Source organism: Homarus americanus, unplaced genomic scaffold, assembly GCF_018991925.1.
Source record: "Homarus americanus isolate GMGI-L3 unplaced genomic scaffold, GMGI_Hamer_2.0 scaffold30481, whole genome shotgun sequence".
Classification (NCBI taxonomy): Eukaryota; Metazoa; Arthropoda; class Malacostraca; order Decapoda; family Nephropidae; genus Homarus; species Homarus americanus.
The window spans coordinates 14,559-28,809 of NW_024742099.1; the positions used below are offsets into that span (position 1 = coordinate 14,559).

A 14,251-nucleotide genomic window follows, 5' to 3' on the forward strand; every position below is an offset into this window, starting at 1 on the left:
CGGCTCACTGTCAATAAATCCCCTTGACAAAAATATATCTCTCCCCTGTCAGCTGTCAACCTATCCTACCAACCCGTCAGCTGTCAACACATCCTAGCCAACCCCTGTCAGCTGTCAACCTATCCTACCATCCCGTCAGCTGTAAACCTACCTAGCCAACCCCTGTCAGCTGTCAAACTACCCTGCCAACCCCTGTTAGCTGTCAACCTACCCTACCAATCCGTCAGTTATAAACCTACCTAGCCAACCCCTGTCAGCCGTCAACCTACCCTACCAACCCGTCAGCTGTAAACCTACCTAGCCAACCCCTGTCAGCTGTCAAACTACCCTGCCAACCCCTGTCAGCTGTCAACCTACCCTACCAACCCGTCAGTTGTAAACCTACCTAGCCAACCCCTGTCATCTGTCAAACTACCCTACCAACCCGTCAGCTGTAAACCTACCTAGCCAACCCCTGTCAGCTGTCAAACTACCCTGCCAACCCCTGTTAGCTGTCAACCTACCCTGTCAACCCGTTAGCTGTCAACCCCTGTCAGCTGTCAACTTATTCTGCCAACCCCTGTCACCTGTCAGCTGTCAACCTACCCTGCCAACCCCTGTCAGCTGTCAACCTATTCTGTCAACCCCTGTCAGCTGTCAACTTATTCTGCCAACCCGTCAGCTGTCAACCTACTCTGCCAACCCCTGCCAGCTGTCAACCTACCCTACCAACCCGTCAGTTGTAAACCTACCTAGCCAACCCCTGTCATCTGTCAAACTACCCTACCAACCCGTCAGCTGTAAACCTAACTAGCCCACCCCTGTCAGCTGTCAAACTACCCTGCCAACCCCTGTTAGCGGTCAACCTACCCTGTCAACCCGTTAGCTGTCAACCCCTTTCAGCTTGAATACCTCCCACGTAAATGTGAATAACAAAGTGTGAGGCCAGACATACTGCCTCACACGCCTGTTCTCACGCATTTGTGAATAAGTTACCCTTTATGTATAGAACTAAACAAATAATGTAAATGAAATACTGTGTAACTTTCGGTGCCATAATATCCTGACAACCGGGGTTAATTATTATGACCCTTTGTAAACCCTACTCTGTAATCCTTTTGCGCTACCGCTCACAGGATGAGTGTGGGGTGCACAATAAAGTAGCCGCTGCAAGCGGCAAAATCAAATCAATCACACTGTCTGCACGTTTAAGTAGTTGATGAATTTTTTGTGTGTCCTTAAGCGAGGTTTCATGTTGAGGCTCCGGTGGTGAGAGTGAGAGCGTGTGCAAGATTAAAGTAAAGAAGAGAGAGAGAGAGAGAGAGAGAGAGTTGTTTTTCAAGGTAAGTGAGAGACAGACGGACAGACAGACAGAAAGAGTCAGACCGTAAATGAAGGACACACACACACACACACACACACACACACACACACACACACACACACACTCTCTCTCTCTCTCCCCTTCCTACTCCACATATCAAGAAGCGCTCAACACATTGACCCTTTCGACTCTCACTGACCATCACCACGACCTCATCTGCAAATTTGGTAAGAAGCTTCTACACCATGCTCGACACCGGCTCTTACTACCACCTGAGATCCCTAGCCCCCGAGAATTGCTATTCGACACCACAACCGCATCCAGCCCATACGTGCACGAACTGATCGCTATAAGAACAGCCCAGTCCCAACCATTGTAAAAATTATCAATAACTTGTAATTAACCAGTGTATTCACTCCCAGAAAATACTACTTCTTGCACTGTCACTATGTTGAAATGCCCTGTAGTTTGAGCTTTTCCCCATCTAGTTATTATATATCTTATTTATATCACTTATGTTATTTGTATATTATTTGTAATTCGAAACCCATTCCCCAAATATGTAACTGTATATTTTCAGCCTTCTGGCTGCCAAGCTCTTTCAATAAACCGTTAATTATTATTATTATTATTATTATTACAACTCCTCTACATCACACTGATTAGTTAGTTTCCTGGATTTTCAGCACAAAAACCTGGAGAAACGCAAGACATCATTGCCCTTGTTGACTTCAGGAAGGATTTTGACCTTGTTGATCACTGTACTGTTATCAACAAGGCCATTGCACTAGGGCTGCCCACCAACCTGGTTTCATGGCTCACTGATTTCCTGAATGAGCGTCGTCAGGCAGTGAGGTACCAGGGTTGTCTCCACATTCCAACACCTCACCTGCGGTGTTCCCCAGGGGACCAAGATGGGACCACTGTGCTTCCTAATCCTGATCAACGACGCTCTATCGGACACTCCTCACAGGTGGAAGTACGTGGGTGACTGCACTGTGAGGGTTACAGTGGACATCACCTCACCGGACTACTCATCGCTACAAGGCACCCTGGACAGGCTACAGGCATGGAGTACGGAGAATAACGTCACCATCAATCACACCAAAACCGTAGTCATGCACTTCAATACCGCCACCACTCCAGTGCAAGCTCCAGCAGTTACTGTTGGTGCCCATCCTCTCCAGGTAGTGCAGTCTGCCAAACTCCTGGGTGTAACAAACTGGACTGGAAGGCCCACGTAAACAACACTATCAAGGCAGCCTCGTACCGACTCTACATGCAACGACGACTCAGGTCACTTGGGGCACCCACGCCAGAGCTGAGGACTATCTACAACGCATTTATTCTCCCCAAATTAATGTATGCGTCACCAGCCTGGTCGTCTTCTCTCAAATCTACCCAACAACGTCGGTTAGAGAAGGTATAGAAGAGGGCCTGCAGCTCCGGCTACAACAACGCTCTCTCCACCCTGGAAATGCCATCCCTCGGTGACCTCCACCACCACGCATTAGCAAGGTTTGGTAGTGGACTACTGCACAATCCTCGTCATCGACACCTATTACCACCTGCAATACCCCGCCCACCTCGCACAGTCCGACATTAGAACAAAATTCAGCCCATAAGAGCTGGCACTGATAGATATAAGAATAGCACCACCCCATCTAGTGTTGAAACAATAAACAACTCCTGATTTATGTACTGTACAGCCCTGTAAATGTATTGAACGTTCTCATATATTATTATGTCTAAATCACATGTAAGTGTGTATATTTTGAGCCACCAGCTGCAACTCTATTAATAAACCGTTTATTATTATTATTATTATTATTATTACACACACACACACACACACACACACACATTACTAATACTACTACTACTTTGCTGTAATTCGGAATCGAGTATGAAGATCATCCAGCTATGATACAATGATATGAGTTATTAAAGATGTCACCTTCATTAGTGAGCTCTGTGGTGACTCGAGAGGCAGATATGGGACCGGCAGAGTCGTCCACAGATGTTGTACGTGTGAAGGGCTACAACTAGTGCGGGAGGGTCGGCAGCAGCGTCTTTCCACAGTTGGCGCTTTTCTCTTTCTGTCATTGAGTCGGGCTAACTCGAAAGTACTGACACAATGAGGAGTAATCGTCTCCCATGTGAGGGGCTCGATTTGGAAATTTTTTCAGGTAAGTCTTAAGACTATCCTTATACCTTTACAGTTGACCGCCAACGTCACGTGACTGTATTGCAGCTGCTTTGGCAGTCTACTGTCGTCCATGCTATGTACTGGCAGGGGAAGACTTGCGCAAGGTTGCTTCTCTGTTCACCACGAGGGCTAGCCAGCGGCGGCAGTTGCAAGCGAGAGGAGGCAAGCAGTCCCTGCACCTTATCACTAACATAATGCTGCCAAACTAGACGCATTAACCACCCTGTGTGCCTACACGCATTAACCACCCTGTGTGCCTAGACGCATTAACCATCCTGTGTGCACACACTTACAGAATCAGTGACCAATGTAGTTTTCGTGTTCTTGTTCCTGTACTGCTATACTTCGATACATTACTAGTAAAAAATATTATTAAACTTTTACTACAACACTATTATTATATGCTCACTACAACACCAGTACCATACGTTCACTACAACACCAGTACCATAAGTTTACTACAACACCAGGACCATATGTTTACTACAACACCAGTACCATATGTTTACTACAACACCAGTGCCATATGTTTACTACAACACCAGTACCATATGTTTACTACAACACAAGGACCATATGTTTACAGCAACACCAGTACCATACGTTTACCACAACACCACTACCATATGTTTACTACAACACCAGGACCATATGTTTACCACAACACCAGTACCATATGTTTACTACAACACCAGTACCATATGTTTACTACAACACGAGTACCATATGCTCACTACAACACCAGTACAACATGTTTACTACAACACCAGTACCATATGCTCACTACAACACCAGTACCATATGCTCACTACAACACCAGGACCATATGTTTACTACAACACTAGTACCATATGCTTACTACAACACCAGTAACATATGTTCACGACAAACCAGTACTATATGTTTGCTACAAAACCAGAACCATATGTTTACAGCAACACCAGTACCATACGTTTACCACAACACCAGTACCATATGTTTACTACAACACCAGTACCATATGTTCACTACAACACGAGTACTATATGTTTGCTACAACACCAGTACCATATGTTCACTACAACACCAGTACCAAATGTTTACTACAACACCAGTACCATATGTTTGCTACAACACTAGGTACCATATGTTTACTACAACACCAGTACCATATGTTTACTACAACACCAGTACCATATGTTCACTACAACATCAGTACCATATGTTTACTACAACACCAGTACCATATGCTCACTACAACACCAGTACCATATGCTCACTACAACACCAGTACCATATGTTTACTACAAGACCAGTACCATATGTTTACTACAACACCAGTACCATATGTTTAATTACATCACCAGTACCATATGATTACTACAACACCAGTACCATATGATTACTACAACACCAGTACCATATGTTTACTACAACACCAGTACCATATGTTCACTACAACACCAGTACCATATGTTCCCTACAGCAACAGTACCATATGTTTACTGCAACACCAGTACCATATGTTTACTACAACACCAGTACCATATGTTCACTACAACACCAGTACCATATGTTCCCTACAGCAACAGTACCATATGTTTACTGCAACACCAGTACCATATGTTTACTACAACACCAGTACCATATGTTTACTACAACACCAGTACCATATGTTTACTACAACAACAGTACCATATGTTTACTACAACACCAGTACTCTATGTTTACTACAACACGAGTACCATATGCTTACTACAAAACCAGTACCATATGTTCACTACAATACGAGTACCATATGTTTACTACAACACCAGTACCATATGTTTACTACAACACGAGTACCATATGTTCACTACAACACCAGTACTATATGTTTACTACAACACCAGTACCATATGTTCACTACAATACGAGTACCATATGTTTACTACAACACCAGTACCATATGTTTACTACAACACCAGTACCATATGTTCACTACAACACCAGGACCATATGTTTACTACAACACCAGTACCATATATTCACTACAACAGCAGTACCGTATGTTTACTACAACACCAGTACCATATGTTTACTACAACACCAGTACCATATGTTCACTACAACACCAGTACTATATGTTTACTTCAACACCAGTACCATATGTTCCCTACAGCGCTTAAATTACTAGTTCATATTACTGGTAGACTGTATCTGAGCTAACTAGATTCTTGTCTAAGTTAACACCATTTGGGGTTATGTGTAGCGTGACCCAGAGAAAGACAAATAGGTCTGATTAACGGAATGGCCAAAATTAATAGCAAAAATATACTGGTGGCAATTGTAGCTCTCACTACCTACATGGTAGTTTACCAATACAGGTCTACAGTTGAAAATGAATTTAAAAATTTGAAAGAACGGCTAGACGAAATTAAAATTCAACAACAAAAATAAAGAGTGAGCCTCTACTACAGAATTTTAAGGGGACTAAAACTTATTAGCCCTGGGATAGGTGAGCTCCCAACCCTATAAAAGCCCAAACCAGGTTTATGCGACCACGTGCCTCTTTTGGGCGACATTTTACTTGCTAGAAAAATCAAAATTGAGATGAAGAGGGTGACGGAGGCGCTGAAGAAGGCCTCCGAGAGCGACGTCCCACGTTTTACCTCTGGGTCATTTATCATAGGAACGGTACTGTTAGTGTTTATTGTTTGTTGTACTTGTGTGTATTTATGTTGTAAAATCCGTCGTCGCTTTAGAGAGGACGACCACAACCCAGGCTAGGCTGAGTCGACCCTAGGGGAATTAGAGTCACTAGCCACAGCAGAACCAGAGTCACCAACCGATGCAGAATCGGAGTCACCAGCCGAAGCGGAGCCGGAATCACCAGTCACAGCGGAAACGGAGTCACCAGCTGCAACAGAACCAGAGTCACCAGCCGCAGCAGAACCAGAGTCACCAACCGATGCAGAACCAGAATCACCAACCGATGCAGAACCGGAGTCACCAGCCGAAGCGGAGCCGCAGTCACCAGCCGTAGCGGAACTGTAGTCACCAGCCGAAGCGGAACCAGGGTCACAAGCCGCAGCGGAACCAGAGTCACCAAACGCAGCGGAACCGGAGTCACCAGCTGCAGCGGAACCAGATTCACCAGCCGAAGCGGAACCGAAATCACCAGCCGCAGCGGAACTGGAATCACCAACCACAGTGGAACCGGAATCACCAGCCGTAGCGAAACAGCAGTCCAGCCAAAATCAAATCACGAGGAGCGTTAAAATACCCAAAAAATTTCACGGCACATTCATTGGTCACAAGGGCGCCCATATTAAACAAATAGGCCAAAAATACGGAGTGTTGCTGAAACTCAACACCTATAAAAATAATATCAGTATCACCAGTACAGACATATAGCGGGTAGAGGAGGCCAAACGCTACATTGAAGACTTAATCCTCCAATGGTCACTCGCTTACTCCCTAGCCACAGCGGAACCGGAGTCACCAGCCGCAGCGGAACCTGGGTCACCAGCCACAGCGGAACGGGAATCACCAGCCGTCGCGAAACAGCAGTCCAGCCAAAATCAAATCACGAAGAGCGTTAAAATACCCAAAAAATTTCACGGAGCATTCATAGGTCACAAGGGCGCCCATATTAAACAAATAGGCCAAAAATACGGAGTGTTGCTGGGACTCAACACCAATAAAAACCATGTCAGTATCACCAGTACAGACATATAGCGGGTAGAGGAGGCCAAACGCTACATTGAAGATTTAATCCTCCAATGGTTATTCGGTAACCCCCCGATGTGATAGAATGGTTAATATTTTTCTCTTTTATATATAAATATAGATATATATGTAGTATTTCGTTCTATCTATTTATCTATCTACACATCCCACCCCCCCCACACACACACATGTAACCAGTATAATTTACATACTGTTTAATGTAGAGTAAGTAATTAATAACTTATAACTATGGATGTATAATTATGAACATTAATTATTCAATGACCTGAAGAGGGTAAAGGTTGCTCAGGGGACTAAAACATCCTGCAGATGTTTAGTCTTATCCAGTTGCCGAAGTATGATGCAACTCTCTCTCCAGGTAGTAGGTAATTCTTGAAATACTTAATAGATTGCTCATATGTGGTAATTGGATACTTTGCTTCACACTTGCAATGGTTCAAGTATGTTAGATAGTTAGATAAGTAATATGTAGATAATGGCACCGCCAGTTAGGACTGATTCATGGGTCATTGGAATCATTTACCAGCCGGTTATTTATGCACGTAATGTAAAAACCGCTCAATGTTGTTCGACTTGACATATGTTTAATTACATCACCAGTAACATAAGTTTACTACAACACCAGTACCATATGTTTACTACAACACCAGTACCATATGTTTACTACAACACCAGTACCATATGTTTACTACAACACCAGAACCATATCTTTACTACAACACGAGTACCATATATTTACTACAACATAAGTACCATATGTTCACTACAACACAAGTGCCATATGTTCACTACAACACCAGTACCATATGTTCACTACAACACCAGTACCATATGTTTACTACAACACCAGTACCATATGTTTACTACAACACCAGAACCATATCTTTACTACAACACGAGTACCATATATTTACTACAACATAAGTACCATATGTTCACTACAACACAAGTGCCATATGTTCACTACAACACCAGTACCATATGTTCACTACAACACCAGTACCATATGTTTACTACAACACCAGTACCATATGTTCACTACAACACAACTGCCATATGTTCACTACATCACCAGTACCATATGTTTACTACAACACCAGTACCATATGTTTACTGCAACACCAGTACCATATGTTTACTACAACACCAGTACCATATGTTTATTACAACACCAGTACCATATGTTTACTACAACACCAGTACCATATGATCACTACAACACAAGTGCCATATGTTCACTACATCACCAGTACCATATGTTTACTACAACACCAGTACCATATGTTTACTGCAACACCAGTACCATATGTTTACTACAACATAAGTACCATATGTTCACTACAACACAAGTGCCATATGTTCACTACAACACCAGTACCATATGTTCACTACAACACCAGTACCATATGTTTACTACAACACCAGTACCATATGTTCACTACAACACCAGTACCATATGTTTACTGCAACACCAGTACCATATGTTTACTACAACACCAGTACCATATGTTTATTACAACACCAGTACCATATGTTTACTACAACACCAGTACCATATGTTCACTACAACACCAGTACTATATGTTTACTTCAACACCAGTACCATATGTTCCCTACAGCGCTTAAATTACTAGTTCATATTACTGGTAGACTGTATCTGAGCTAACTAGATTCTTGTCTAAGTTAACACCATTTGGGGTTATGTGTAGCGTGACCCAGAGAAAGACAAATAGGTCTGATAAACGGAATGGCCAAAATTAATAGCAAAAATATACTGGTGGCAATTGTAGCTCTCACTACCTACATGGTAGTTTACCAATACAGGTCTACAGTTGAAAATGAATTTAAAAATTTGAAAGAACGGCTAGACGAAATTAAAATTCAACAACAAAAATAAAGAGTGAGCCTCTACTACAGAATTTTAAGGGGACTAAAACTTATTAGCCCTGGGATAGGTGAGCTCCCAACCCTATAAAAGCCCAAACCAGGTTTATGCGACCACGTGCCTCTTTTGGGCGACATTTTACTTGCTAGAAAAATCAAAATTGAGATGAAGAGGGTGACGGAGGCGCTGAAGAAGGCCTCCGAGAGCGACGTCCCACGTTTTACCTCTGGGTCATTTATCATAGGAACGGTACTGTTAGTGTTTATTGTTTGTTGTACTTGTGTGTATTTATGTTGTAAAATCCGTCGTCGCTTTAGAGAGGACGACCACAACCCAGGCTAGGCTGAGTCGACCCTAGGGGAATTAGAGTCACTAGCCACAGCAGAACCAGAGTCACCAACCGATGCAGAATCGGAGTCACCAGCCGAAGCGGAGCCGGAATCACCAGTCACAGCGGAAACGGAGTCACCAGCTGCAACAGAACCAGAGTCACCAGCCGCAGCAGAACCAGAGTCACCAACCGATGCAGAACCAGAATCACCAACCGATGCAGAACCGGAGTCACCAGCCGAAGCGGAGCCGCAGTCACCAGCCGTAGCGGAACTGGAGTCACCAGCCGAAGCGGAACCAGGGTCACAAGCCGCAGCGGAACCAGAGTCACCAAACGCAGCGGAACCGGAGTCACCAGCTGCAGCGGAACCAGATTCACCAGCCGAAGCGGAACCGAAATCACCAGCCGCAGCGGAACTGGAATCACCAACCACAGTGGAACCGGAATCACCAGCCGTAGCGAAACAGCAGTCCAGCCAAAATCAAATCACGAGGAGCGTTAAAATACCCAAAAAATTTCACGGCACATTCATTGGTCACAAGGGCGCCCATATTAAACAAATAGGCCAAAAATACGGAGTGTTGCTGAAACTCAACACCTATAAAAATAATATCAGTATCACCAGTACAGACATATAGCGGGTAGAGGAGGCCAAACGCTACATTGAAGACTTAATCCTCCAATGGTCACTCGCTTACTCCCTAGCCACAGCGGAACCGGAGTCACCAGCCGCAGCGGAACCTGGGTCACCAGCCACAGCGGAACGGGAATCACCAGCCGTCGCGAAACAGCAGTCCAGCCAAAATCAAATCACGAAGAGCGTTAAAATACCCAAAAAATTTCACGGAGCATTCATAGGTCACAAGGGCGCCCATATTAAACAAATAGGCCAAAAATACGGAGTGTTGCTGGGACTCAACACCAATAAAAACCATGTCAGTATCACCAGTACAGACATATAGCGGGTAGAGGAGGCCAAACGCTACATTGAAGATTTAATCCTCCAATGGTTATTCGGTAACCCCCCGATGTGATAGAATGGTTAATATTTTTCTCTTTTATATATAAATATAGATATATATGTAGTATTTCGTTCTATCTATTTATCTATCTACACATCCCACCCCCCCCCCCCACACACACACATGTAACCAGTATAATTTACATACTGTTTAATGTAGAGTAAGTAATTAATAACTTATAACTATGGATGTATAATTATGAACATTAATTATTCAATGACCTGAAGAGGGTAAAGGTTGCTCAGGGGACTAAAACATCCTGCAGATGTTTAGTCTTATCCAGTTGCCGAAGTATGATGCAACTCTCTCTCCAGGTAGTAGGTAATTCTTGAAATACTTAATAGATTGCTCATATGTGGTAATTGGATACTTTGCTTCACACTTGCAATGGTTCAAGTATGTTAGATAGTTAGATAAGTAATATGTAGATAATGGCACCGCCAGTTAGGACTGATTCATGGGTCATTGGAATCATTTACCAGCCGGTTATTTATGCACGTAATGTAAAAACCGCTCAATGTTGTTCGACTTGACATATGTTTAATTACATCACCAGTAACATAAGTTTACTACAACACCAGTACCATATGTTTACTACAACACCAGTACCATATGTTTACTACAACACCAGTACCATATGTTTACTACAACACCAGAACCATATCTTTACTACAACACGAGTACCATATATTTACTACAACATAAGTAACATATGTTCACTACAACACAAGTGCCATATGTTCACTACAACACCAGTACCATATGTTCACTACAACACCAGTACCATATGTTTACTACAATACCAGTACCATATGTTTACTACAACACCAGAACCATATCTTTACTACAACACGAGTACCATATATTTACTACAACATAAGTACCATATGTTCACTACAACACAAGTGCCATATGTTCACTACAATACCAGTACCATATGTTCACTACAACACCAGTACCATATGTTTACTACAACACCAGTACCATATGTTCACTACAACACAACTGCCATATGTTCACTACATCACCAGTACCATATGTTTACTACAACACCAGTACCATATGTTTACTGCAACACCAGTACCATATGTTTACTACAACACCAGTACCATATGTTTATTACAACACCAGTACCATATGTTTACTACAACACCAGTACCATATGATCACTACAACACAAGTGCCATATGTTCACTACATCACCAGTACCATATGTTTACTACAACACCAGTACCATATGTTTACTACATGTTTTACCAGTACCATATGTTCACTACAACACAAGTACCATATGTTCACTACAACACAAGTACCATATGTTCACTACAACACCAGTACCATATGTTCACTACAACACCAGTACCATATGTTTACTACAACACCAGTACCATATGTTCACTACAACACAACTGCCATATGTTCACTACATCACCAGTACCATATGTTTACTACAACACCAGTACCATATGTTTACTGCAACACCAGTACCATATGTTTACTACAACACCAGTACCATATGTTTATTACAACACCAGTACCATATGTTTACTACAACACCAGTACCATATGATCACTACAACACAAGTGCCATATGTTCACTACATCACCAGTACCATATGTTTACTACAACACCAGTACCATATGTTTACTGCAACACCAGTACCATATGTTTACTACAACATAAGTACCATATGTTCACTACAACACAAGTGCCATATGTTCACTACAACACCAGTACCATATGTTCACTACAACACCAGTACCATATGTTTACTACAACACCAGTACCATATGTTCACTACAACACCAGTACCATATGTTTACTGCAACACCAGTACCATATGTTTACTACAACACCAGTACCATATGTTTATTACAACACCAGTACCATATGTTTACTACAACACCAGTACCATATGTTCACTACAACACCAGTACTATATGTTTACTTCAACACCAGTACCATATGTTCCCTACAGCGCTTAAATTACTAGTTCATATTACTGGTAGACTGTAGCTGAGCTAACTAGATTCTTGTCTAAGTTAACACCATTTGGGGTTATGGTAGCGTGACCCAGAGAAAGACAAATAGGTCTGATTAACGGAATGGCCAAAATTAATAGCAAAAATATACTGGTGGCAATTGTAGCTCTCACTACCTACATGGTAGTTTACCAATACAGGTCTACAGTTGAAAATGAATTTAAAAATTTGAAAGAACGGCTAGACGAAATTAAAATTCAACAACAAAAATAAAGAGTGAGCCTCTACTACAGAATTTTAAGGGGACTAAAACTTATTAGCCCTGGGATAGGTGAGCTCCCAACCCTATAAAAGCCCAAACCAGGTTTATGCGACCACGTGCCTCCTTTGGGCGACATTTTACTTGCTAGAAAAATCAAAATTGAGATGAAGAGGGTGACGGAGGCGCTGAAGAAGGCCTCCGAGAGCGACGTCCCACGTTTTACCTCTGGGTCATTTATCATAGGAACGGTACTGTTAGTGTTTATTGTTTGTTGTACTTGTGTGTATTTATGTTGTAAAATCCGTCGTCGCTTTAGAGAGGACGACCACAACCCAGGCTAGGCTGAGTCGACCCTAGGGGAATTAGAGTCACTAGCCACAGCAGAACCAGAGTCACCAACCGATGCAGAATCGGAGTCACCAGCCGAAGCGGAGCCGGAATCACCAGTCACAGCGGAAACGGAGTCACCAGCTGCAACAGAACCAGAGTCACCAGCCGCAGCAGAACCAGAGTCACCAACCGATGCAGAACCAGAATCACCAACCGATGCAGAACCGGAGTCACCAGCCGAAGCGGAGCCGCAGTCACCAGCCGTAGCGGAACTGTAGTCACCAGCCGAAGCGGAACCAGGGTCACAAGCCGCAGCGGAACCAGAGTCACCAAACGCAGCGGAACCGGAGTCACCAGCTGCAGCGGAACCAGATTCACCAGCCGAAGCGGAACCGAAATCACCAGCCGCAGCGGAACTGGAATCACCAACCACAGTGGAACCGGAATCACCAGCCGTAGCGAAACAGCAGTCCAGCCAAAATCAAATCACGAGGAGCGTTAAAATTCCCAAAAAATTTCACGGCACATTCATTGGTCACAAGGGCGCCCATATTAAACAAATAGGCCAAAAATACGGAGTGTTGCTGAAACTCAACACCTATAAAAATAATATCAGTATCACCAGTACAGACATCTAGCGGGTAGAGGAGGCCAAACGCTACATTGAAGACTTAATCCTCCAATGGTCACTCGCTTACTCCCTAGCCACAGCGGAACCGGAGTCACCAGCCGCAGCGGAACCTGGGTCACCAGCCACAGCGGAACGGGAATCACCAGCCGTCGCGAAACAGCAGTCCAGCCAAAATCAAATCACGAAGAGCGTTAAAATACCCAAAAAATTTCACGGAGCATTCATAGGTCACAAGGGCGCCCATATTAAACAAATAGGCCAAAAATACGGAGTGTTGCTGGGACTCAACACCAATAAAAACCATGTCAGTATCACCAGTACAGACATATAGCGGGTAGAGGAGGCCAAACGCTACATTGAAGATTTAATCCTCCAATGGGTATTCGGTAACCCCCCGATGTGATAGAATGGTTAATATTTTTCTCTTCTATATATAAATATAGATATATATGCAGTATTTCGTTCTATCTATTTATCTATCTACACATCCCACCCCCCCCCACACACACACATGTAACCAGTATAATTTACATACTGTTTAATGTAGAGTAAGTAATTAATAACTTATAACTATGGATGTATAA

The 14,251-nt window shown here is 43.1% G+C and overlaps 1 protein-coding gene across 1 annotated transcript; it reads left to right on the plus strand.

Moving 5' to 3' along the window:
* Positions 1-6,083: 6,083 nt before the first annotated feature.
* Positions 6,084-13,971, plus strand: LOC121876483 (neurofilament heavy polypeptide-like; the record flags this gene model as incomplete). Its single annotated transcript, XM_042381585.1, has 8 exons — positions 6,084-6,167; positions 6,888-7,184; positions 9,202-9,357; positions 9,670-10,063; positions 10,145-10,374; positions 12,799-12,954; positions 13,315-13,660; positions 13,742-13,971. Coding segments are annotated over exons 1-8 (1,893 nt in total), but the record flags the coding sequence as incomplete, so codon positions are not given.
* Positions 13,972-14,251: the final 280 nt, after the last annotated feature.